Raw genomic sequence first — 25,000 nt, forward strand, 5'->3', positions numbered from 1 at the left:
CTGCTTTATCTTTAGGTACTGATCACTTTACTTCTCTCAGGGTCGCACATTTCTACAGTGTGTTATAACAAACATCACACAACTGCTTTACACAACTATACACTAATATATACAGATGTATACAAATATACACATATATATAAAATTTTTCACAAATACACACAATTATACACAAATTTACAAAATTATACACAATTATACACAAATATAGACAAACGAACATCACACAACAGCTTAGCACAATTATAAAAATAATACACAAATATACTCAATTATATGCAAATATACACAAGTATACACAAACAAACACCACACAACAGCTTTACACAAAGATACAAAAATATATACATATATTTAAAATTATTATTATTAATTATATAAAAGAAAACATAAATCTACACAATTATACGCAAATCTACACAATTGTACGCAAATCTACACAATTATACGCAAATATACATAAATTTACAGATATATACACAATATGTTTGGTTAATGTAGGTATATGATGTTGGGGGTAATAATAATCGTGTGATTTATGTAGGTTGGTGATGAGTGTGATTGATGTTGTAGGTTGGTGGTGATGATTGTGATTCATGATGTAGGTTGGCGGTGATTAGTGTGATTGATGATGTAGGTTGGTGGTGATTAGTGTGATTGATGTTGTATGTTGGCGGTGATGAGTGTGATTGATGTTGTATGTTGGTGGTGATTAGTGTGATTGATGATGTAGGTTAGTTGTGATGAGTGTGATTGATGATGTAGGTTGGTTGTGATGAGTGTAATTGATGATGTAGGTTGGTGGTGATGAGTGTGATTGATGATGTAGGTTGGTGGTGATTAGTGTGATTGATGATGTAGGTTGGTGGTGATGTGTGTGATTGATGATGTAGGTTGGTGGTGATTAGTGTGATTGATGTATGTTGGCGGTGATTAGTGTGATTGATGATGTAGGTTGTTGGTGATGTGTGTGATTGATGATGTAGGTTGGTGGTGATTAGTGTGATTGATGTATGTTGGTGGTGATTAGTGAGATTGATGATGTAGGTTGGTGGTGATGTGTGTGATTGATGATGTAGGTTGGTGGTGATTAGTGTGATTGATGTTGTATGTTGGCGGTGATTAGTGTTATTGATGATGTAGGTTGGTGGTGATGAGTGTGATTGATGATGTAGGTTGGTGGTGATTAGTGTGATTGATGATGTAGGTTGGTGGTGATGTGTGATTGATGATGTAGGTTGGTGGTGATTAGTGTGATTGATGTATGTTGGTGGTGATTAGTGTGATTGATGATGTAGGTTGTTGGTGATGTGTGTGATTGATGATGTAGGTTGGTGGTGATTAGTGTGATTGATGTATGTTGGTGGTGATTAGTGAGATTGATGATGTAGGTTGGTTGTGATGGGTGTGATTGATAATGTAGGTTGGTAGTGATTAGTGTGATTGATGATGTATGTTGGTGATTAGTGTGATTGATGATGTAGGTTGGTGGTGATGTGTGATTGATGATGTAGGTTGGTGGTGATTAGTGTGATTGATGTTGTATGTTGGTGGTGATTAGTGTGATTGATGTTGTAGGTTGGCAGTGATTAGTGTGATTGATAATGTAGGTTGGTTGTGATGAGTGTAATTGATGATGTAGGTTGGTGGTGATGAGTGTGATTGATGTTGTATGTTGGTGGTGATTAGTGTGATTGATGATGTAGGTTGGTGGTGATTAGTGTGATTGATGTTGTATGTTGGCGGTGATTAGTGTGATTGATGTTGTATGTTGGTGGTGATTAGTGTGATTGATGATGTAGGTTGGTGGTGATTAGTGTGATTGATGATGTAGGTTGGTGGTGATTAGTGTGATTGATGTTGTAGGTTGGTTGTGATGAGTGTGATTGATGTTGTATATTGGTGGTGATTAGTGTGCTTGATGATGTAGGTTGGTTGTGATGAGTGTGATTGATGTTGTATATTGGTGGTGATTAGTGTGATTGATGATGTAGGTTGGTTGTGATGAGTGTGATTGATGATGTAGGTTGGTTGTGATGAGTGTGATTGATGTTGTATGTTGGTGGTGATTAGTGTGATTGATGATGTAGGTTGGTTGTGATGAGTATGATTGATGTTGTATATTGGTGGTGATTAGTGTGATTGATGTAGGTTGGTTGTGATGAGTGTGATTGATGTTGTATGTTGGTGGTGATTAGTGTGATTGATGATGTAGGTTGGTTGTGATGAGTGTGATTGATGTTGTATGTTGGCGGTGATTAGTGTGATTGATGATGTAGGTTGGTTGTGATGAGTGTGATTGATGTTGTATATTGGTGGTGATTAGTGTGATTGATGTAGGTTGGTTGTGATTAGTGTGATTGATGTTGTATGTTGGCGGTGATTAGTGTGATTGATGATGTAGGCTGGTTGTGATGAGTGTGATTGATGTTGTATATTGGTGGTGATTAGTGTGATTGATGATGTAGGTTGGTTGTGATGAGTGTGATAGTGCTGTATGTTGGTGGTGATTAGTGTGATTGATGATGTAGGTTGGTGGTGATTAGTGTGATTTATGATGTAGGTTGGTGATGAGTGTGATTGATGATGTAGGTTGGTTGTGATGAATGTGATTGATGTTGTATGTTGGTGGTGATTAGTGTGATTGATGATGTAGGTTGGTGGTGATTAGTGTGATTGATGATGTAGGTTGGTGGTGATGTGTGTGATTGATGATGTATGTTGGTGATTAGTGTGATTGATGATGTAGGTTGGTGGTGATTAGTGTGATTGATGTTGTATGTTGGCGGTGATTAGTGTGATTGATGTTGTATGTTGGTGGTGATTAGTGTGATTGATGATGTAGGTTGGTTGTGATGAGTGTAATTGATGATGTATGTTGGCGGTGATTAGTGTGATTGATGTTGTAGGTTGGTGGTGATGAGTGTGATTGATAATGTAGGTTGGTGGTGATGAGTGTGATTAATGATGTAGGTTGGTGGTGATTAGTGTGATTGATGATGTAGGTTGGTGGTGATTAGTGTGATTGATGTAAATTGGTGGTGATTAGTGTGACTGATGATGTAGGTTGGTGGTGATTAGTGTGATTGATGATGTAGGTTGGTGGTGATTAGTGTGATTGATGATGTAGGATGGTGGTGATTAGTGTGATTGATGATGTAGGTTGGTGGTGATTAGTGTGATTGATGATGTAGGTTGGTTGTGATGAGTGTGATTGATGATGTAGGTTGGTTGTGATGAGTGTGATTGATGATGTAGGTTGGTGGTGATTAGTGTGATTGATGATGTAGGTTGGTGGTGATGTGTGTGATTGATGATGTAGGTTGGTGGTGATTAGTGTGATTGATGTATGTTGGTGATTAGTGTGATTGATGATGTATGTTGGTGGTGATGTGTGTGATTGATGATGTAGGTTGGTGGTGATTAGTGTGATTGATGTTGTATGTTGGCGGTGATTAGTGTGATTGATGATGTAGGTTGGTTGTGATGAGTGATTGATGATGTAGGTTGGTGGTGATTAGTGTGATTGATGATGTATGTTGGCGGTGATTAGTGTTATTGATGATGTAGGTTGGTTGTGATGAGTGTGATTGATAATGTAGGTTGGTGGTGATTAGTGTGATTGATGTTGTAGGTTGGCAGTGATTAGTGTGATTGATAATGTAGGTTGGTTGTGATGAGTGTAATTGATGATGTAGGTTGGTGGTGATGAGTGTGATTGATGTTGTATGTTGGTGGTGATTAGTGTGATTGATGATGTAGGTTGGTGGTGATTAGTGTGATTGATGATGTAGGTTGGTGGTGATTAGTGTGATTGATGTTGTAGGTTGGTGGTGATGAGTGTGATTGATGATGTAGGTTGGTGGTGATTAGTGTGATTGATGATGTAGGTTGGTTGTGATGAGTGTGATTGATGTTGTATGTCGGTGGTGATTAGTGTGATTGATGTAGGTTGGTTGTGATTAGTGTGATTGATGTTGTATGTTGGCGGTGATTAGTGTGATTGATGATGTAGGCTGGTTGTGATGAGTGTGATTGATGTTGTATATTGGTGGTGATTAGTGTGATTGATGATGTAGGTTGGTTGTGATGAGTGTGATAGTGCTGTATGTTGGTGGTGATTAGTGTGATTGATGATGTAGGTTGGTGGTGATTAGTGTGATTTATGATGTAGGTTGGTGGCGATGTGTGTGATTGATGATGTAGGTTGGTTGTGATGAATGTGATTGATGTTGTATGTTGGTGGTGATTAGTGTGATTGATGATGTAGGTTGGTGGTGATTAGTGTGATTGATGATGTAGGTTGGTGGTGATGTGTGATTGATGATGTATGTTGGCGGTGATTAGTGTGATTGATGATGTAGGTTGGTGGTGATTAGTGTGATTGATGTTGTATGTTGGCGGTGATTAGTGTGATTGATGTTGTATGTTGGTGGTGATTAGTGTGATTGATGATGTAGGTTGGTTGTGATGAGTGTAATTGATGATGTATGTTGGCGGTGATTAGTGTGATTGATGTTGTAGGTTGGTGGTGATGAGTGTGATTGATAATGTAGGTTGGTGGTGATGAGTGTGATTAATGATGTAGGTTGGTGGTGATTAGTGTGATTGATGATGTAGGTTGGTGGTGATTAGTGTGATTGATGTAAATTGGTGGTGATTAGTGTGACTGATGATGTAGGTTGGTGGTGATTAGTGTGATTGATGATGTAGGTTGGTGGTGATTAGTGTGATTGATGATGTAGGATGGTGGTGATTAGTGTGATTGATGATGTAGGTTGGTGGTGATTAGTGTGATTGATGATGTAGGTTGGTTGTGATGAGTGTGATTGATGATGTAGGTTGGTTGTGATGAGTGTGATTGATGATGTAGGTTGGTGGTGATTAGTGTGATTGATGATGTAGGTTGTGATGAGTGTGATTGATGATGTAGGTTGGTGGTGATTAGTGTGATTGATGTATGTTGGCGGTGATTAGTGTGATTGATGATGTATGTTGGTGGTGATGTGTGTGATTGATGATGTAGGTTGGTGATTAGTGTGATTGATGTTGTATGTTGGCGGTGATTAGTGTGATTGATGATGTAGGTTGGTTGTGATGAGTGTGATTGATAATGTAGGTTGGTAGTGATTAGTGTGATTGATGATGTATGTTGGCGGTGATTAGTGTTATTGATGATGTAGGTTGGTTGTGATGAGTGTGATTGATAATGTAGGTTGGTGGTGATTAGTGTGATTGATGTTGTAGGTTGGCAGTGATTAGTGTGATTGATAATGTAGGTTGGTTGTGATGAGTGTAATTGATGATGTAGGTTGGTGGTGATGAGTGTGATTGATGTTGTATGTTGGTGGTGATTAGTGTGATTGATGATGTAGGTTGGTGGTGATTAGTGTGATTGATGATGTAGGTTGGTGGTGATTAGTGTGATTGATGTTGTAGGTTGGTGGTGATGAGTGTGATTGATGATGTAGGTTGGTGGTGATTAGTGTGATTGATGATGTAGGTTGTGATGAGTGTGATTGATGTTGTATGTCGGTGGTGATTAGTGTGACTGATGATGTAGGTTGGTTGTGATGAGTGTGATTGATGTTGTATGTTGGCGGTGATTAGTGTGATTGATGATGTAGGTTGGTTGTGATGAGTGTGATTGATGTTGTATATTGGTGGTGATTAGTGTGATTGATGATGTAGGTTGGTGGTGATTAGTGTGATTGATGATGTAGGTTGGTGGTGATTAGTGTGATTGATGATGTAGGTTGGTGGTGATTAGTGTGATTGATGATTTAGGTTGGTGGCGATGTGTGTGATTGATGATGTAAGTTGGTTGTGATGAATGTGATTGATGTTGTATGTTGGTGGTGATTAGTGTGATTGATGATGTAGGTTGGTGGTGATTAGTGATTGATGATGTAGGTTGGTGGCGATGTGTGATTGATGATGTAGGTTGGTTGTGATGAGTGTGATTGATGTTGTATGTTGGTGGTGATTAGTGTGATTGATGATATAGGTTGGTGGTGATGAGTGTGATTGATGTTGTATATTGGTGGTGATTAGTGTGATTGATGATGTAGGTTGGTTGTGATGAGTGTGATTGATGTTGTATATTGGTGGTGATTAGTGTGATTGATGATGTAGGTTGGTTGTGATGAGTGTGATTGATGTTGTAGGTTTGGTGATGATTGGAGTGATTATCGGTTCCCGGAAGGTTGGCATTAACCCTGACAATGTGGCTACGCCCATCGCCGCCAGTCTAGGTGATTTAATCACGCTGTCCCTGCTGGCAGGAATCAGCAGCACACTGTACCATTACAGAGGTAAACACCTAATTTCAACAACAACAACAACAACAACAACAATAATAATAATAATAATAATAATAATAAGAGGAAGAAGAAGAAGAAAACTTTCACACATGAAGACTTTACACAAACTGCTTTATGTGCTGTGTGTGTGCTTGTAGATGTGTGGTACGTGTCCCCGTTAGTGTGTGTGTTCTTCCTCGCTCTAATTCCACTGTGGGTTCTCGTGGCTCGACGAAGTGTTCAGATCAGGGAAGTTCTGCGTTCAGGATGGCAACCTGTTATAGTGGCCATGTCCATCAGCAGGTACACACACACACACACACACACACACACACACACATTCACACACACACATTTGGAGTAGATCATTTTGACTATCTTTTTGTCATATATGTGTGTGTGTGTGTGTGTGTGTGTGTGTGTGTGTGTGTGTGTGTGTGTGTATTTCAGTTTCGGAGGTTTGATTTTGGACAGAACTGTCAGTGATCCTCATTTCGAGGGCATGGCTGTGTTTACTCCCGTCATTAACGGTGAGGGTGAAAATAAAGAGATTATTAATGACATCATTTCTGGTGTGAACATTTTTCTCTTGTTCACGCTTTGAACATTGTTTTTTTTTCCAGAATTAAAATAATTCTATTTTAAAAGTAAATGAACAGAAGAGAAATCTAAATTAAATCAATATTTGATGTGACACTGATTACCTGCAGCATCAGTTTTTCTATCTACACTTGCACACAGATTTAGAAGGAACTCAGCAGGTTGGTTGTTCCAAACGTCTTAGAGAACTGACCCCAGATCTTTTTTGTGGATGGAGGCTTCTCAAATCCTACTGTCTCTTCCAGTAATTCCAGACAGACTTGATGATATTGAGATCAGGACACTGTGGAGGCCAGAACAATCACTTCCAGGACTTCTGGTTCTTCTCTAGATTAAAGATCATAATGATGTTGGCTGTATGTTTCAGGTCATTGTCCTGCTGCAGAATAAATTTGAGGACAATCAGACCCCTCCCTGATGGTACTTCATGATGTAGAAATATCTGCTTGGATTTCTCAGCATTTAGGACACCATTTATCCTGAGCACATCTCCAACTCCACCTGCAGAATTTCAACTCCAAACTTGCAGGAAACCTCCACCATGCTTTACTGTTGCCTGGAGAAAATCATTATTGTAACCCTCTCCAGACCTTCAGCAAACACCTCGCCTGCTGCTACAACAAATATATTATTTTACTCATCATTCAAGAGCTCCTGCCCCAGTTTATCTGTTTTCATGCACAGTTGAGATGCAGAACCTCGTTTCCATGTTGGAGTTTTGGCTTTTTACCTGCAGTTCTTCCATGAAGATCACTTCTGGCCAGACTTCTCCAGACAGTAGATGGGTCTTTTTGGGTCCCGCTAGAATCCTCAAGTTCTTAGCTTATGGCATTGCTGGACTTCTTCTGATGTTGAAGTGAATTAAGCATGACGTGTCTTTCATTTCCTTGGTAGACCACTGCGTCTAGACTCCTCAACATCACCCGTTTCTTTGTGCTTCTTTAAAATAGCTTGATCTTGAAAGCCCGTTCTGCTTTGAGATCTTTGCCTGGGAGAGATCTTGCTGAACTACCTTGTGTCTTTTTGCTGTGCTCAGTCTCGTCATGGTGTAGGATCTGAAACTGGGACATGAAACTGTCTTCCACAACTTCACCTTAGTAACAGAGTTCGGCTCCTCACCCAGTTTGAAGCTCCTACACAGCTGTTTCTGTTTCACTTCATCACTGGGTTTCAACCTTCAGATGAACCTGATGAACAGCACCTTCTGGGTAGAATTGGTTCATCACACACCTGATTCTGATCCTACAAAATCCCTGAGTTTAGTGTAAGTGTAAGAACCGAAAACCAAACGGTGTCACACTAAATACTGATCTGATTTAGATTTTAATTAACTTCCATTTTGTTTATTAATAAAAATTTATAATTGATGTTCTGGTTCTGGTTAATGGAAGGTGTGGGTGGGAACCTGGTGGCCATCCAGGCGAGCAGAATCTCCACCTACCTGCACTTCTGGAGCATTCCTGGAGTTTTGCCCTATAAAATGAGGCAGCACTGGCCGAACCCCTGCGTCTCCTTCTTCTCTACAGGTCAGAATCTCCACTCACCTGTAGAGGAACACGATACAGACTGCAGCCTTCAGATGTACACGCACTCAGGTTGTTTTGATGCTCCTCACTAATATTCCTGTGTGTGTGTATATTTTAGGAGTGAACTCTAAATCTGCCCGTGTGCTGTTCCTCCTCGTCGTCCCGGGACACCTCGTCTTCCTCTTCACCATCAAAACATTACATGGAGGCCACGCCCCTATTACCCTGCCCTTCATCTGCTGCTATCTGTGTGCTGCACTCATACAGGTAAACACACACACACACACACACACACACACACACACACACACACACACACACACACACACACACACACACACACTGCTGCTGAGTTCTGGATCCTGATTGGTCAGAAGTTGGTGATGAGTTGCGACAGTGGTGCAGGTTTGTAATGCCTCGGATCTGAGACGGTATCACTTACAGTCTTCACAGGTACAGTGGAGCAAAAAAGTATTTATTCAGCCACCAATGGTGCAGGTTCTCCCATTTAAACAGATGAGAGGCCTGTAATTTTCATCAAGACAAAATGAGAAAAAAAAAATCCAGAAAATCACATTGTCTGATTTTTATAGAATTTATTTGCAAATTAGGGTGAAAATAAGTATTTGGTCAATAACAAAAGTTCATCTCAATACTTTGTTATATTCCGTTTGTTGGCAATGACAGAGATCAAATGTCTTCTGTGAGTCTCCACAAGGTTTGTACACACTGGTGCTGGTAGTTTGGTCCATTCCTCCATGCAGATCTTCTCTAGAGCAGTGATGTTTTGGGACTGTCGCTGGGCAAAACAGATTTTTAACTCCCTCCAAAGATGTTCTATGGGGTTGAGATCTGGAGACTGGCTAGGCCACTTCAGGACCTTGAAATGCTTCTTATGAAGCCACTCCTTGGTTGCCCGGGTGGTGTGTTTGGGATCATTGTCATGCTGAAAGACCACGTTTCATCTTCAATGCCCTTGCTGTTGGAAGGAGGTTTTCACTCAAAATCTCACGATACATGGCCCCATTCATTCTTTCCTTTACACGGATCAGTCGTCCTGGTCCCTTTGCAGAAAAACAGCCCCAAAGCATGATGTTTCCACCCCCATGCTTCACAGTAGGTACGGTGTTCTTTGGATGAAACTCAGCATTATTTCTCCTCCAAACACGACAAGTTGAGTTTTTACCCAGAAGTTCTATTTTGGTTTCATCTGACCATATGACATTCTCCCAATCCTCTTCTGGATCATCCAAATGCTCTCTAGCTAACTTCAGACGGACCCGGACATGTCCTGTCTTAAGCAGGGGGACACGTCTGGCACTGCAGGATTTGAGTCCCTGGCGGCGTAGTGTGTTACTGATGGTAGCCTTTGTTACTTTGGTCCCAGCTCTCTGCAGGTCATTCACCAGGTCCCCCCGTGTGGTTCTGGGATTTTTGCTCACCGTTCTTGTGATCATTTTGACCCCACGGAGATCTTGCGTGAAGCCCCAGATCGAGGGAGATTATCAGTGGTCTTGTATGTCTTCCATTTTCTAATAATTGCTCCCACAGTTGATTTCTTCACACCAAGCTGCTTACCCACTGCAGATTCAGTCTCCCAGCCTGGTGCAGGTCTACAGTTTTGTTTCTGTGTTCTTTGACAGCTCTTTGGTCTTGACCATAGTGGAGTTTGGAGTGTTTGAGGTTGTGGACAGGTGTCTTTTATACTGATAACCAGTTCAAACAGGTGCCATTAATACAGGAAACAAGTGGAGGACTGAGGAGCCTCTTAAAGAAGTTGTTTTTTTATAGGTGACCAAATACTTATTTTCCACCATGATTTGCAAATAAAATCTTTAAAAATCAGACAATGTGATTTTCGGTATTTTTTTTTCTCATTTTGTCTCAGAGTTGAAGTGGACCGATGATAAAAATTACAGACCTCTCATCTTTTTAAGCGGGAGAACCTGCACCATTGGTGGCTGAATAAATACTTTTTTGCCCCACTGTATATATAAATGTAACTACAAATGAATAACAATTACATTTCATTATTAACAATGGGTGATTATTTTCCTGTAAGGAAAGAGTTTTTTCCCATCTGATTTTGTGATGTTTGTGTGTGTGTGTGTATGTGTGTGTGTGTGTGTGTGGGTGTTGAGGATGAAAATTATTTGATGTTGTACTAATAATGTCCACAGGTGGCGCTGTTGCTCTACACGGCAGATGTGATATTGAGGTTCATGTGGAGAAGAAGCCTGGACCCTGATAACTTCTCTATCCCGTACCTTACGGCCCTGGGGGATCTGCTGGGAACTGGTCTGCTTGCTCTCTGCTTTCAACTGGTGTTCCTTCTGCAGGAACTTGGACTATAATGAGACTCTAATCTCCTCCTCTTCCTCCTGCTCCTCCTACTGTACAGAAACTCCACTGTGCCTCATGTTGAAACCTCCTTCACTGGAACCTGATGTAACTGCAGGTGAAGAAGATGAAGAAGAAGCAGGTTCTGATTTAGGTGGAGTACAGAACTGTTCTCACTATGAGGGTAAAAGGCAGAGAAAAGTCCGAAACCAACAACTGCTTTCTTTTCATTTTTAAAACACAAAAATTTTCCTGACAGTCGGAACGTTCACATTTTATTAAATAAAGGAAGCTTGGAACATTAATGGAACAGTGAGTGATTGAACAGTGATGGAACAGTGAGTGATGGAACAGTGATGGAACAGTGATGAGTTCCAAGAGTTTAAATGAACCACAAGCCATTTTAATATTTTAAAACAAAACATTTTTAAGCAAGACATTTTTTTTTTCAAAATGAATTTCACTTCACTCTGTGATGTTTTCTAGCTCAGAATTTAGCCATGCCCATAACCCCACCCCTGCATATTAAACCACACCTCTTTGATCTGTAATTTTATGGAGTATTGTATATTTGTTAGAATGAAAACAGTTGTTGGTGAATTTAAACATTTATACAATTACTTAGTACACACACAAATAATTAGTACACACAAGCACACACACACACACACACACACACACACACACACACACACACACACACACAAAGACACATATGGTCATGGTGTAATGTTAAACAGAACAAGAATAAAGTTTCTACAGCTGAGGATTATAAAATAATTTCTCCTGGTTTTAATTACAGAAAAGTTTTGATGGAGCAGCTGCAGATATGCTGCATAAAAATACAACAGCACTGCACATCTGTAACGTGATAAGGGTTCTTTGTGTGAGTGACAGTCAATTTAATTCACGTTTGTTGGTTTTGAGCTTTTAATAATGAACATTGTCTCAGAGCAGCTTTACACAGATAATGTGGTGATACTGTGGAGACTGTGGTGAAGGAAAAACTCCCTGAGATGCAGAAGGAAGAAACCTTGAAAGGAACCAGACTCAAGAGGGAACCTCATCCTTATCTGGATTGCACTGAATGTCCATTTATTACAGATAAACAATGTTGAGGTGCAGTGATGGAGATCAGAGCAAACTGTAGTCCTGAGTCAGTGTAGCAGACTGTAGACATTAACTACAGTCCAAATCCATCCTTAAAGCTGCTGTTCATACTCCAGAATTTCATGGATCTCCAGACCATAGATAAAAAACATCTCCAGCTGCACAGAGTCGCCTCCAATTGAAGAGAACATCATCCAGCGGCAGACCAGGATGAAGTGGGAAGATCAGAGGAGAGGAGCAGGAACACATAAGAGAAACATCTGCCCCCTGCTGGAGTCTTCATTATTTGAGGTACCAACAAATAGCCTGCACCTTTTGATCTAAGTAGGCGTGGAGGATCATCCTGGTACAGAAGTTCACTCAGATACTGCAGCGTGAGAGCGTTAAGTGCTTTATACGTCAGTAGTAGTATTTTATAATCAGTGTGAGATGTTATTGGGAGCAGTGTAGATGATTTAAACAGGGCTGATGTGATCATATTTTCTAGATCTAGTGAGGACTCTTGCTGCTGCATTCTGAACTAACTGAAGCTTATTTCTGCACTTACTCCAACACCCAGACAGTAAAGCGTTACAGTAGTCTAATCCAGATGTTACAAAAACATCTACTAGTTTTTCTGCATCCTGTAACGACATCATATTTCTAATTTTAGCAATATTTCTAAGGTGAAAGAAGGAGATCCTGGTGATATTATTCACGTGAGACTCAAAGGAAAGACTCGGGTCAATAATCACACCAAGGTCTTTGACTGCTGTACACACTGAGACAGAAACACCATCCAGAGATGCTACAGAATCTGAAAGTTTACTTCTAGCTGCATGTGGTCCTAGTAAAAGTATTTCCATCTTATCTGAGTTGAGCAGAAGAAAGTTATCAAGCATCCACTGTCTAATGTCCTTTACACACTCCTCAACATTGTTAAGCTGATCTCTCATCTGGCTTTGCTGAAATATACAGCTGTGTGTCATCAGCATAGCAATGGAAGCGAATACCATGTTTATGTATAATTTCACCCAGAGGCAGCAGATATAAAAAGAAAAGCAGTGGCCCTAAGACAGATCCTTGCGGAACACCATAATTTACCTCAGAGAGTGTGGAGAACTCACCATTTACATCAACAAACTGATAGTGATCAGTCAAATAAGACCTGAGCCAGGAGAGAGCTGTTCCCTTTATTCCAACAACGTTCTCCAGTCCAGCAAGCAGGAGATGATGATCAATGGTGTGAAAAGCTGCACTGAGGTCGAGCAAAACAAGTAAAGAGACAAAACCCTGATCAGAGGCCAATAACAGGTCATTTACCACCTTAACTAGCGCCGTCTCTGTGCTATGATGAGGCCGAAATCCTGACTGATACATTTCATAAATGTTATTCATAAGTAGATGTGAGCAGAACTGCTGTGCTACAACCTTTTCTAGAATCTTGGAGATAAAGGGGAGGTTTGATATTGGACTGTAGTTGGACAGCTGACAGGGTGAAGGTCAGGTTTCTTAATTAGGGGGTTGATAACTCCAGATTGAAGGATTTAGGTACAAAACCAGTGCTAATGGAAGAGTTTATTATTTTAAAACAGGTTTAATTCCCTCTGGAATGATCTGTTTGAGGAAACTTGTAGGCGAGGGATGGAGAATGCAGGTTGATGATTTTGATGAGGAAATAAATGAAATGTAGTCGTAAAACTTTGTAATTGATGGTCTGTTATAATGACACTGCTGTCTACAGGGTTATTTATAAAATAGTTTGGATTTATTTTAATCCTCTGGATTTCTTGCCTGATGTTTTTAACTTTATTATTTAAAAAGTTCATGAAATCATTACTACCTATTGATGGTGTGCATGTGAGTGCAGTGCTTTTATTTCCTGTTCATTTTGCTGCAGTACAGAATAAAAATCTAGGATTCTGCTTGTTATTTTCTATGAGGGAGGAGAAATATGCTGATCAGCAGCACTAAGAGATTTTCTAGAGCTCAGGAGATTCTCCTTCCATGCTATTTGAAATACTGTTCATTTGGTTTGACTCCATTTTCATTCTTATTTTCGAGTGGTCTGTTTTAGGGTGTGTGTATGATCATTATACCACTGTGCTGATTTTTCCTTCCTGATCATTTTGGTCTTAAGTGGATCTCCATCATCTAGAGTGTAACGTAACGTTGATTCTAAGTTGATTCTTCAGTGACCCAGTCTAGCTCTGCGGGGTCAGACGGAGATCTTATTAATATCGACATTTCCAGAAGATTGTTGATAAAACGTGCGGCTGTAGCTGACGTGAACGTGTTTAACACGTGGTGAGGTACTAATGCAGTGACTGAGGCAGATTTGAAAAGAGATGAGGTAATGATCTGAAATAACTTCAGACTGTGGAATTATGACTACATTAATTATTTTTAATCCAAATGTTAATAACAAATCAAGAGTGTTTCTCCACTATGAGTGGCTCCTATAACATTCTGATTAATTCCAACTGAATCTAGAATGGACACAACTGCTGCTCTTAAGGAGTCTTTTCTGATTATCAATATTAAAGTCACCAACAATTAATGCTTTGTGTAAAGAAATTTGTGATGAAATCTGCAAATTCTATCAGAAAATCAGAGTTGGGCCCCTGGGGGTCTATAAATAATAATTAGTGGAAGTGAATGACTGGACCTGCTTTTTGACACTAAATATTTTATGTTGGTGTAAAGAACTTCAAATGTTTACATTTGTGTTCAGTTTTTTGTGTGACACTTAAATTATTATTATAAATAGCTGCGACTCCGCCTCCTCTGCCGTTTAGACGGGGTTGGTGTATGTAACTATACCCAGGAGGACTCGCTTCATTTAATGCTACATATTCATTCGATTTAATCCACGTTTCTGTCAAACACATTATATTAAACTCCTGGTTGGTAATAATTTCGTTTATAGTCAGTGCTTTTGGCGTGAGAGATCTAATATTCAACAATCCTATCTTTAGATCAGAGGTGCTGGCTGTGCGTTCAGTCCTATTTAATTTAATGTTAATCAGGTTACTAAAACAGACTTTCTGAGAATTTCTAAATTTTGGTTTTGCTCGGGGGACAGACACAGTCTCAACTTGGTGGATCCTGAGCGACAACTCTGTGCAGCTAGCAGACGGTTGGTTTAGCCTGTCTGTCTGCTCCCTGGCCTTGGCTCTAGACAGTCACTTGTTAACCAGTTCTGTTCTGAGACTATGATCTATACTACAAGAGATGAGAGCAGCACCTTCCCGAGTGGGATGGATAACGTCCCGCCCTAACAGGCCAGCCTTGCCCTCAAAAGTGCTCCAATTATTTATGAAGCCCACATTGTTTTTGGAGCACCACTCGGACATCCAGCAGTTCAGCGATCATAAGCTGCTGTAGGCTACATCGCCACGTCGCATTGGGATGGGGCCAGAGCATGTTACTGCATCAGACATTGCCTTCGCTAATTTATACACCTCTATAATATTACTCTTAGTAACCTCTGACTGTCGAAGGCGTATATCATTAGCTTCTATGTGAAAAAATCTCTTAGAGAACCTGTGCTTTCCTAAAAACCTAAGCTGACCTGCTATGTCTGGTACCCTGGCTCCTGATACACACATGACCTGTGCTGCTGGTGCCCCTAAAGGTCTAGCTAATTTCACATAACTCAGAATAGAGTCTCCTATAACCAGAGCTCTTTTGGGTTTCTCAGCGGGTGCTTCACTGAGGAGAGCAAACCTGTTGGACATGTGAAGCGGAGAAGAATGGTTCTCCCGTGGGCAAGACTTAGCGTTAGCTTGGCTTTGCGAGTATGCTGCCGAGTCGTCACCCATTCGCCCCGCTGTGAGAGCTCTAATGCCGAAGATCTTTTCCGTCAAAGAGCAAACTAACTTACACTTCTCACAGATAAAATTATCGCTAACGGTGGAGAAAGACTGATTAACGTCACACTTCACACACTGAATGAGCTGGTTGTTCGCCATAGCAGAGAAATTAAGTACCTTAATGTGGTTACTGTAGTGTGTGTTCATAGTTCAGATGGGAATGTCCTCCACTCACTGCTTTCAGACCTTTGAACAGGGAATAAAGCGCTCTTCCAAAAGCAAAAAGGGACGAAACATAGCCAACGGAAAGTAGAGGATGCAGGAAATCAAAACAATATTTTGAGATTTTTAAGCTAAGAAAGAAAAAAACGAAATGTAAAAATTTTAACGCCGATACAAACACAAAATTCCCGGCAAACAATCAAAAACCAGTATTCGTAGTATTTAGTATAAACAGTATTTTAAGTGTTTATTTCTTTTTATTTTGACTTACAGCTGATGAAAACCCAAAATTCAGTATCTAAGAAAATGGGAATATTGTGAAAAAGTTGAACACTAGAGACTCGTGGTGTATCGCACTAATTAGCTCATGAAATCCAAACACCTGCTCAGGTTTCCTGAGTCTTTAAAAGGCGTCTCAGTCTGGTTCAGGCTCCACAATCATGGGGGAAAATTGCTGATTTGACAGTTGTCCAGAAGACGATCATTGACCCCCTGCACATGGAGGGTTTGACCCAAAAGGTAATCGCTGAAGAAGCTGCTCTTCACGGACTGCTGGATCCAAGCACATTAATGGAAAGTTGAATAGAAGAAATAAATGTGGTAGAAAAAGATTAAACAAAGCAGATTCAAGAATTTGTGGAGATTCACAAACAGTGGACTGCAGCTGGAGTCAGTACTTCAAGAGCCTCCACACACAGACGTCTCCATGAGTTACAACTGACTCATTCCTCGTGTCAAACCTCTGCTGAACCAGAGACAACGTCAGAGGTGTCTTACCTGGACAAAGGACAAAAAGTCTGTTGCTCAGTGGGACAAAGTCGTCTTTTCAGATGAAAGAAAATAAAATGTAACATTTAATTTGGAAATCAAGGCCCCAGAGTTTGGAAGAAGAGAAGCACAGAATCCAAGCTGCTTGAGGTCCAGTGTAAAGTTTCACACAGTCAGTGGTGGTTTGGGATTCATGTCATCTGCTGATGTTGGTCCACTGTGTTTTATCAGGTCCAAGGTCAGGACAGCTGTCTACCAGGAAGTTCTAGAGCACTTCATGTTCCCTCTACTGACCAGCTTTATGGAAATGCTGATTTAATTTTCCAGCAGGATTTGGCACCTGCCCACACTGCCAAAAGCACCAGAAGTTGATTAAATGACCATGGTGTTGGTGTGCTTGACTGGAGCAAACTCACCAGACCTGAACCCCATAGAGAATCTCTGGTGTATTGTCAAGAGGAACATGAGAAACAAGAGACCAAAAATGCAGATGAGCTGAAGGCCACTGTCAAAGAAACCTGGGCTTCCACACCACCTCAGCAGTGCCACAGACTGATCTCCTCCATGCCACAGTCTGATCTCCTCCATGCCACAGTCTGATCTCCTCCATGCCACAGACTGAACACCACCATGCCACAGACTGATCTCCTCCATGCCACAGACTGAACACCACCATGCCACAGTCTGATCTCCTCCATGCCGCAGTCTGATCACCTCCATGCCACAATCTGATCACCTCCATTCCACAGTCTGATCACCTCCATGCTACGCCCACAAGGCAGTAATTAAAGCAAAAGGAGCCCTGAACGAAGTATTGAGTACAGATACAGTAAATAACATACTTTCCAGAAGACCAGCAATTCACTGTTCGTGTGTGCGTGAGTGTGAGTATATATATATATATATATATATATATATATATATATATATATATATATATATATATATATATATGTGTGTGTGTGTGTGTGTGTGTGTGTGTGTGTGTGTGTGTGTGTGTTCACTGAGAAGGTCTGGATTACAGCTGTGACTCCAGCATTTTATCTTTCCTGAAAGAGATTTTGGAGATGATTTCTGAGAACATTCTGCAATAATGAACATAAAGTTGGACACAGAAGCAGTGATTAGGATTAGCGCTCATGCTAACCACGGTGAAGTTCTGGTTACCAAGCATAAAGACGACAACCCAAGCTGACCTGCAGATGTTCTCTCCTAACACACCTCATCCACCATGAGGAGAGGAGAACAGAAACACTTCTTCTCAGAATACACTACTGAACACACACACTCACCATCCTTTTTCCAACACTTTTTTTTTCCAAACACTCCACCTGGCTACATAATGCCCCACTCTTTTCTGAGTTTCTGAGTCTGTAAATGTTAGGTGTGGCTGTAGAACTCTCAGTTCTCAGTTTAGAGGTTCTCCTGGTTCAGGAGGTAAAAGCTGGTAGTGGTTGTGATTCTCAGTTCAGACTTTAGAGGGCACTAATGTAACAGCAAACCCAGAAAAGAGTAATCTCAATTCTGATTGGTCAAGTTTTGTTTTTATGGAGAAAAATTCACAGCTCTAAGTACAAACTTCGGTTCAAGTTTAAAGTACAAAGTTTACAATAAATACATAAAAAACATAAATATACACATTAAAAAAGACATGCTGGAGAGAAATCCATGGCATGAAGTGGTCTCTGTCGGCTAATGAAGAAACCCGCTCCAGTTTAGACAACACAGAGAACGAAGGCACGTACGCTGGAGTTGAGCTGGCACGGGACACGGCCAAAGGAATTACTGAGGCATTTTTGGAAGATGTGCAGGATGCCAGCTGCCATCAGTTCTGCAAGAGTTTCTCTGAGAGTCATTATCAAAAGATCCTCAGAACAGCCACACAATCAAAACAGTGGTGTCTCAAACCCATACCATCTCATCTCGTCTTTTGTCTCGGCTCCTCTCATCTGAACTTCAAATAGGTTGGTGTTGAGTAATTAAAGAGCAGGAAGTCCATTCGGTACAGATTGTAGAGCTTCTTCTGATAAAAGGGACTGATGTTATTGAAGAATTTGGCCGCCATGCTCTCAGTGGTCCTCGTGCTCTTAGACGAAGCTGGAAACTCCACTTCTCCTTCTGCCCCAGCTAGCTTTAGCACATAGCGCGAGTCCTGTGCCAGGCTCTCGTATTTGCCCACCACGTCGTAGTGAATGAGGCAAGGGTGGCAAAGGGCATGAGCTCGCTCCCAGTGCTCGTTAAATGGCTCCTCACGCTGAGTCCGTGGGTCCACCAGGTAGTACACGAATTCCTCAAATGAGACGTCACTGCCCTTCTCCAGAGCCTCTGGCCGTGGGTTGGCGCGGTGACGGCGCACTATCTTGGTGCCGTAGCGTTTGTGGAAGGCCGTGTTGTAGCTCCGTGTGAATTTGTTGCGGTACGCTGAGACGAGTCTTTCGAACGGATCTCGTACGAATATGAACTTCAGGTAGGTGCGCAGACGGCGGTTAATCTCGGTGGTGGAGTACTCCGAGAGCGAGCGTAGCCGGCCTGGAGCATGGGCCTCGTTAGCAGGGATGGAGAGAGGATCGCGGTAGCGGCCGTCACCCGTCAGGACCATCAGCGTTCGCTTCCAGTTGGTACAGGCCACCTTGGGAACGTAGCAATAAAGTAGGCCGTGTCTGTCATCCACCAGCAGGTGGCGCAGGTCCTCTGGGCTCAGTACACGTCTCTTACGCATGTAAGAGTGACATGCCTCATCCAGGAACAATTGGCGAGTCTGTAGCATCGTCCCAACAGCAGACTGATCCCCCTGAGGAGAGAGAACGTACATTAGAATCAATAATAACAGCATTGAAAACAACTGACCTGTGTGTGTATCTACAGGAAAGGGGTGGGGTCGAGAGGGGGCGGAGCAAACTAAACCAGAAACAAAACATTCAAAATAAACCCCTAAAATGAATAAATGACTGGAACCAAAGTGATGAAGAATGCAGTTTAATTCTTTGTGATTTTAATATTAAACAATTTAACTGATTATAAATAATTTATAATATTAATACAGTGGAACCCACTTATCTCGACCTCGGTTAACTCGCCAACCCTATTAAGTCGACGTTTTTGAAGTGGAACCGCCAAATTCTCGCTTTGTCTTAGCATTTTCTAATCAGTTATGTAGATTTTTTTATGTCGCCGAACCCTAATATCTCGAGCACAAGGGGGAAAAATTTGCCACTTAACGTCGGTTATCTCGATCCGCACTGTGCAGCCACAGAAGAACTCGTGGAAGTGGTGGAAAAATCAAGCCTTACAGATGCTACAGGTGTAGGATACTTTTCAGACCTGTGTGTCAGAGTGAAATGACTCGAGAATTTAATGTTGACACTGGTTAGCTTTTTGTAAAAACGAACTACACTCCGCACATTTTTAGTGATTTTGTGAGCGATCTTTGTTTTTATAATGTTGGAGAATATAATAAAGGTTTGTATTGAGAATCGACGGTGGTTTGTATTGTATACTGGTAAATCTCTGCTGTTAGTTGGTGCACATATGCCTTTTGTTGTTAATGTTATGCGATAAACGGGAGGCGAAAGTAGAAGTGCGGCGCTGAACAGCACACGGGAGAACGTGGGATGAGCAGCAAAAGCATAGAATTAACAACGGCAGGATCGGGGGAATCGGAGGTGAGAGAGTGCGGAGTCCGAGTGGGAAGGCACGTACCGGGATATGCATGAACGATAACAACGCCCGCCGTGAACCAACAAATACCAACAATAACGGACAGTGACAGTGTGAAAGTGAGGGGTTAAAATAGGAGCTGGTAATAAGTGCTAAATGTGCGTGATTGAAGCCGGCTTTTCAGAGAAAGTGGAGGTTTGACAGTGTGGCAGGTGGTTTCCTGACAGTTAAAACATGTATGTAAATTTTTATAGCATGCCTTTATCAAACAAATTGCGGCAACGCTGTTGTGTAAAAAAACGTCCAAAAACACGTGCATGTACATTCTCATTTATTAACACACATCATGTACATAAAGAAATTTTAAGCACGTTAATGTACTGCCACCATATTGATTTTCGTTTATCTCGATCATCGGTTATCTCGACGCTTTTTGGCGTCCCCCTAGACCCTCAACATACCCAGGTTCCACCGTATTATCTTATGCCATATTACATTATATTAGTTTCGATTACAAACCCGATTCCAAAAAAGTCGGGACACTGTACAAATTGTGAATAAAAAAGGAATGCAATAATATACAAATCTCATAAACTTATATTTTATTCACAGTAGAATACAGATAAAATATCAAATGTTGAAAGTGAGACATTTTGAAATGTCATGTCAAATATGGGCTCATTTTGAATTTCATGAGAGCTACACATTCCAAAAGAGGTTAAATGTTCATATAAGGAACAGCTGGAGGATCAATTTGCAATTCATTAGATCATTTGGCAGCATGATTGGGTATAAAAAGAGTCTCTCAGAGTGGCAGTGTCTCTCAGAAGTCAAGATGGGCAGAGGATCACCAGTTCCCCCAATGCTGCGGTGAAAAATAGTGGAGCAAAATTAGAAAGGAGTTTCTCAGAGAAAAATTGCAAAGAGTTTGAAGTTCTCATCATCTACAGTGCATAATATCATCCAAAGATTCAGAGAATCTGGAACAATCTCTGTGCGTGAGGGTCAAGGCCGGAAAACCATACTGGATGCCGTGATCTTCAGGCCCTTAGACGCCACTGCGTCACATACAGGAATGCTACTGTAATGGAAATCACAACATGGGCTCAGGAATACTTCCAGAAAACATTCTCGGTGAACACAATCCACCGTGCCATTCACCGTCGCCGGCTAAAACTCTATAGGTCAAAAAAGAAGCCGTATCTAAACATGATCCAGAAGCTCAGGTGTTTTCTCTGGGCCACGGCTCATTTAAAATGGACTGTGGCAAAGTGGAAAACTGTTCTGTGGTCAGACGAATCAAAATTTGAAGTTCTTTTGGAAAACTGGGACGCCATGTCATCCGGACTAAAGAGGACAAGGACAACTCAAGTTGTTCTCAGCGCTCAGTTCAGAAGCCTGCATCTCTGATGGTATGGGGTTGCATGAGTGCGTGTGGCATTGGCAGCTTACACATCTGGAAAGGCACCATCACTGCTGAAAGGTATATCCAAGTTCTATAACAACATATGCTCCCATCCAGACGTCGTCTCTTTCAGGGAAGATCTTGCATTTTCTGCACTGTGTAGACACTTGCTCAGGGGCCCAGGAGCAGCAAATTGGTGTCGTTGGGTTTTTTAATTCATTACCTTCGGATCCAAAGTAAAATTCCCTAACCAATAAGCTCACACCTCCCCGTTACAGAAGAACAGATCCACAGGCTTGATTACTCAGAAGATTCAGTGTAGTGCAGCTCAGAACATCTCTGTATCTAAGAACAAATCCCAGGTTCTGATCCCAGTCCAGCTCCTGCGTATATCATCAGTACAGTTTTCTGCAGGTTGACTGGAGATCAGTAAAGAATAAAAACTGCTGAATGAGTGTGTGTATTTCTGGATTAGGGGTGGATTTTAGTCCATTGTAAACAGAGATCTGCCCCCTGCTCGCGTGAAAGAAGTGAAATGTGAGAGGAACAGAGACGTGGATGACCAAGATGGCGGCGCATGCACAATGCGAGGCCCAGCATCTCTCCAGATTTTGCGATTTAGTAGTAATTTCTCCACTAACTGCAGTTTTATTCACTCAATACGCCAAATACGCCTGTACTTCTTGAGGAGTCTTAAGAACGCTTATGTATCCCCAGGGATTTTAACGAATTTCTCCTGCTGCATCATCAAGAGCATCCTGACCAACTTCATCACTGTATGGTACAGAGGCTCCACTGTGTGTGAACGTAAAACCCTGCAAAGGCTGATCAATATCACCCGACGCATCACTGGCACCCAACTACCTGCCAGTGAACACCTTCACCAGAGCAGATGTCTGCGCAGAGCTCACAACATTCTCAAGGACTCTTCACATCCCAGTCACAAACTGTTTAACCTCCTTCCATCACGAAGGAGATACAGGCACATACGCACCAGACCCGCAGGTTCAGGACCAGCTTTTTTTCATCCACCATCACCATCACCCTACTGAACTCTACACTACACCGTTAGTTCACTGTATAAACACTGTATAGATGCTGTATAGACACTGTATAGACACTGTACAAACACTGTATAGATGCTGTATAAACACTGTATAGACGCTGTATAAACACTGTATAAACACTTTATATACACTGTATAGACACTGTATAGATACTGTATAGACACTGTATAAATCTTCTGTACAATTATACACACTGTATAGACACTGTATATCCCTGTATAGGCACTGTATAGACACTGTATAGACTCTGTATAAACACTGTGTAGTCACTGTATAAACACTGTATAGACACTGTATAGGCACTGTATAAACACTATAGACACTGTATATTCACTGTATAAACACTGTTTTAGCACTGTATAGTCACTGTATAAACACTGTATAGACACTGTATAAACACTGTATAGACACTGTATAGACACTGTATTAGCACTGTATAGTCACTGTATAGACATTGTATAGTCACTGTATAAACACTGTATTAGCAATGTATGGTCACTGTATAAACACTGTATTAGCACTGTATAGTCACTGTATAAACACTGTATATCCACTGTATAGGCACTGTATAGACTCTGTATAAACACTGTGTAGTCCATGTATAAACACTGTATAGTCACTGTATAAACACTGTATTGACACTGTATAAACACTGTATAGATCTTCTGTACAATTATACACACTGTATTTTATTTACTCCTCATTCTCCACACATATTTTTAGTTATTATTAGACGTGTTATTCAGCTCACACATTTTAATAGCAAAATCTTATAATCTTGTACTTGTTCCTTTACACCAGTGTCTACAACATTTTATTTTCAAAGCCATAGCCTTAGAACATTTATCTGTACTTCTCAACAACGTCTAAACGTCTCTGCACTGCTACAGCCTTTATATTTATTCACTGTACAGATGTTTACATATAAATATATATAAATATATCACATGCTGTACATACGCTACTTATTTATCTGCACTATTGCTACTTTTTTACTTCTGGTAGATGCCAAGCTGCATTTCGTTGCTGTGTACATGATCAATACAATGACAATAAAGTTCTTTCTTTCTATCTATCTATCTATCTATCTATCTATCTATCTATCTATCTATCTATCTATCTATCTATCTATCTATCTCTCTCTCTCTCTCTCTCTCTCTCTCTCTCTTTCTCTCTCTCACTGCTGTAGCTTTAATCCTAACTCAAAGGCATTTCTTGTAAACTGGCTTCTCAATAAGTCATCTGAGGAGGAACTTCTCGTGTTCTCGACACGGACGTTACAACACGTCCTGCATTACGTGTTCATCTGCAAAATTATCCTCCCATCATCAGACCTTCAGAAAAAAGTCATGCAGTGTTCCTCTGCTGAGGACACAATGAAAATGACACTCAGGAGACCTTCTGAACATTTCTGTGCAGCAACAAATTACTTCTTACTCAGAGATGTAAAGACCAAGTCTGAGCTCAAGAAACCTGATCTCCACCTAAAGCTCCAAACTTCAGTTGCACAAACATCTCATAAATAACTGTGCATGCTCTCTGTGTGTGTGTATGTGTGTGTGTGTGTGTGTGTGTGTGTGTGTGTGTGTGTGTGTGTGTGTGTGTGTGTAAATGTACACATGGAGGTTTATTTTTTTACTGAAAAACACTGGATTAGAACAGAACCACACTGTGCCAGCTCCTATTTTCTGGATCTTCTGTAGAAAAACAGGGGATCTGTGTGTGTGTGTGTGTGTGTGTGTGTGTGTGTGTGTGTGTGTGTGTGTGTGTGTGTGTGTGTGTGTGTGTGTGTGGGGATTACCTGATCTCCATCGAGCATCCATCGAGTCTGCAGGGGGGTTCTCCTCAACTTTCCTGCCAAACCAGGTTTTCCCAAAAGGTGCTCTGTTCACACACACGCACACGCACACGCACACGCACACACACACACACAGAAAGACAGCTGAGTGAGCAGGTAATGGTGGAGAGATCTGTGGATGTATCTGTGAGTCAGAACTGTCATTAAAGTTCACATGTCCTACAGGATCTACAAATCCTTCTTCTAATGTCTTCCAACTCTCATATACATCCTCACAGTGTAGTCTGATCACTGTAAACCCTGCCCAATGCTGTAAACCCCGCCCCATGCTGTAAACCCCGCCCCATGCTGTAAACCCCACCCCACTCTGTAAACAGGTCAGAGGTTGGACACAGTAGATCAGACAAAGTA

At 41.2% G+C, this 25,000-nt stretch overlaps 2 protein-coding genes across 3 annotated transcripts in view; one reads left to right on the plus strand and one right to left on the minus strand.

Moving 5' to 3' along the window:
* LOC124399241 (solute carrier family 41 member 1) overlaps positions 1–11,073 on the plus strand; it is a 36,189-nt gene extending 25,116 nt beyond the window's left edge. For both annotated transcript variants that reach the window (XM_046870061.1, XM_046870060.1), the window contains 7 exons: positions 1–15; positions 6,168–6,314; positions 6,461–6,605; positions 6,753–6,832; positions 8,294–8,428; positions 8,547–8,695; positions 10,609–11,073. The exon at positions 1–15 is cut by the window's left edge and continues 130 nt beyond it. In XM_046870061.1, the coding sequence (XP_046726017.1) occupies positions 1–15; positions 6,168–6,314; positions 6,461–6,605; positions 6,753–6,832; positions 8,294–8,428; positions 8,547–8,695; positions 10,609–10,782 (845 nt within the window). In that variant the 3' untranslated portion in view covers positions 10,783–11,073. The remainder of the gene's footprint in view (positions 16–6,167; positions 6,315–6,460; positions 6,606–6,752; positions 6,833–8,293; positions 8,429–8,546; positions 8,696–10,608) is intronic.
* Positions 11,074–18,184: 7,111 nt separating this feature from the next.
* si:ch211-236h17.3 (carbohydrate sulfotransferase 11) overlaps positions 18,185–25,000 on the minus strand; it is an 18,033-nt gene continuing 11,217 nt past the window's right edge. Inside the window, exons 2-3 of the mRNA XM_046869556.1 lie at positions 24,593–24,675; positions 18,185–19,453 (exon numbers count right to left, since the gene is read on the minus strand). Of these exons, the coding sequence (XP_046725512.1) occupies positions 18,608–19,453; positions 24,593–24,675 (929 nt within the window). The 3' untranslated portion in view covers positions 18,185–18,607. The remainder of the gene's footprint in view (positions 19,454–24,592; positions 24,676–25,000) is intronic.

This window comes from Silurus meridionalis, chromosome 16, assembly GCF_014805685.1.
Source record: "Silurus meridionalis isolate SWU-2019-XX chromosome 16, ASM1480568v1, whole genome shotgun sequence".
In the NCBI taxonomy this organism is placed as follows: Eukaryota; Metazoa; Chordata; class Actinopteri; order Siluriformes; family Siluridae; genus Silurus; species Silurus meridionalis.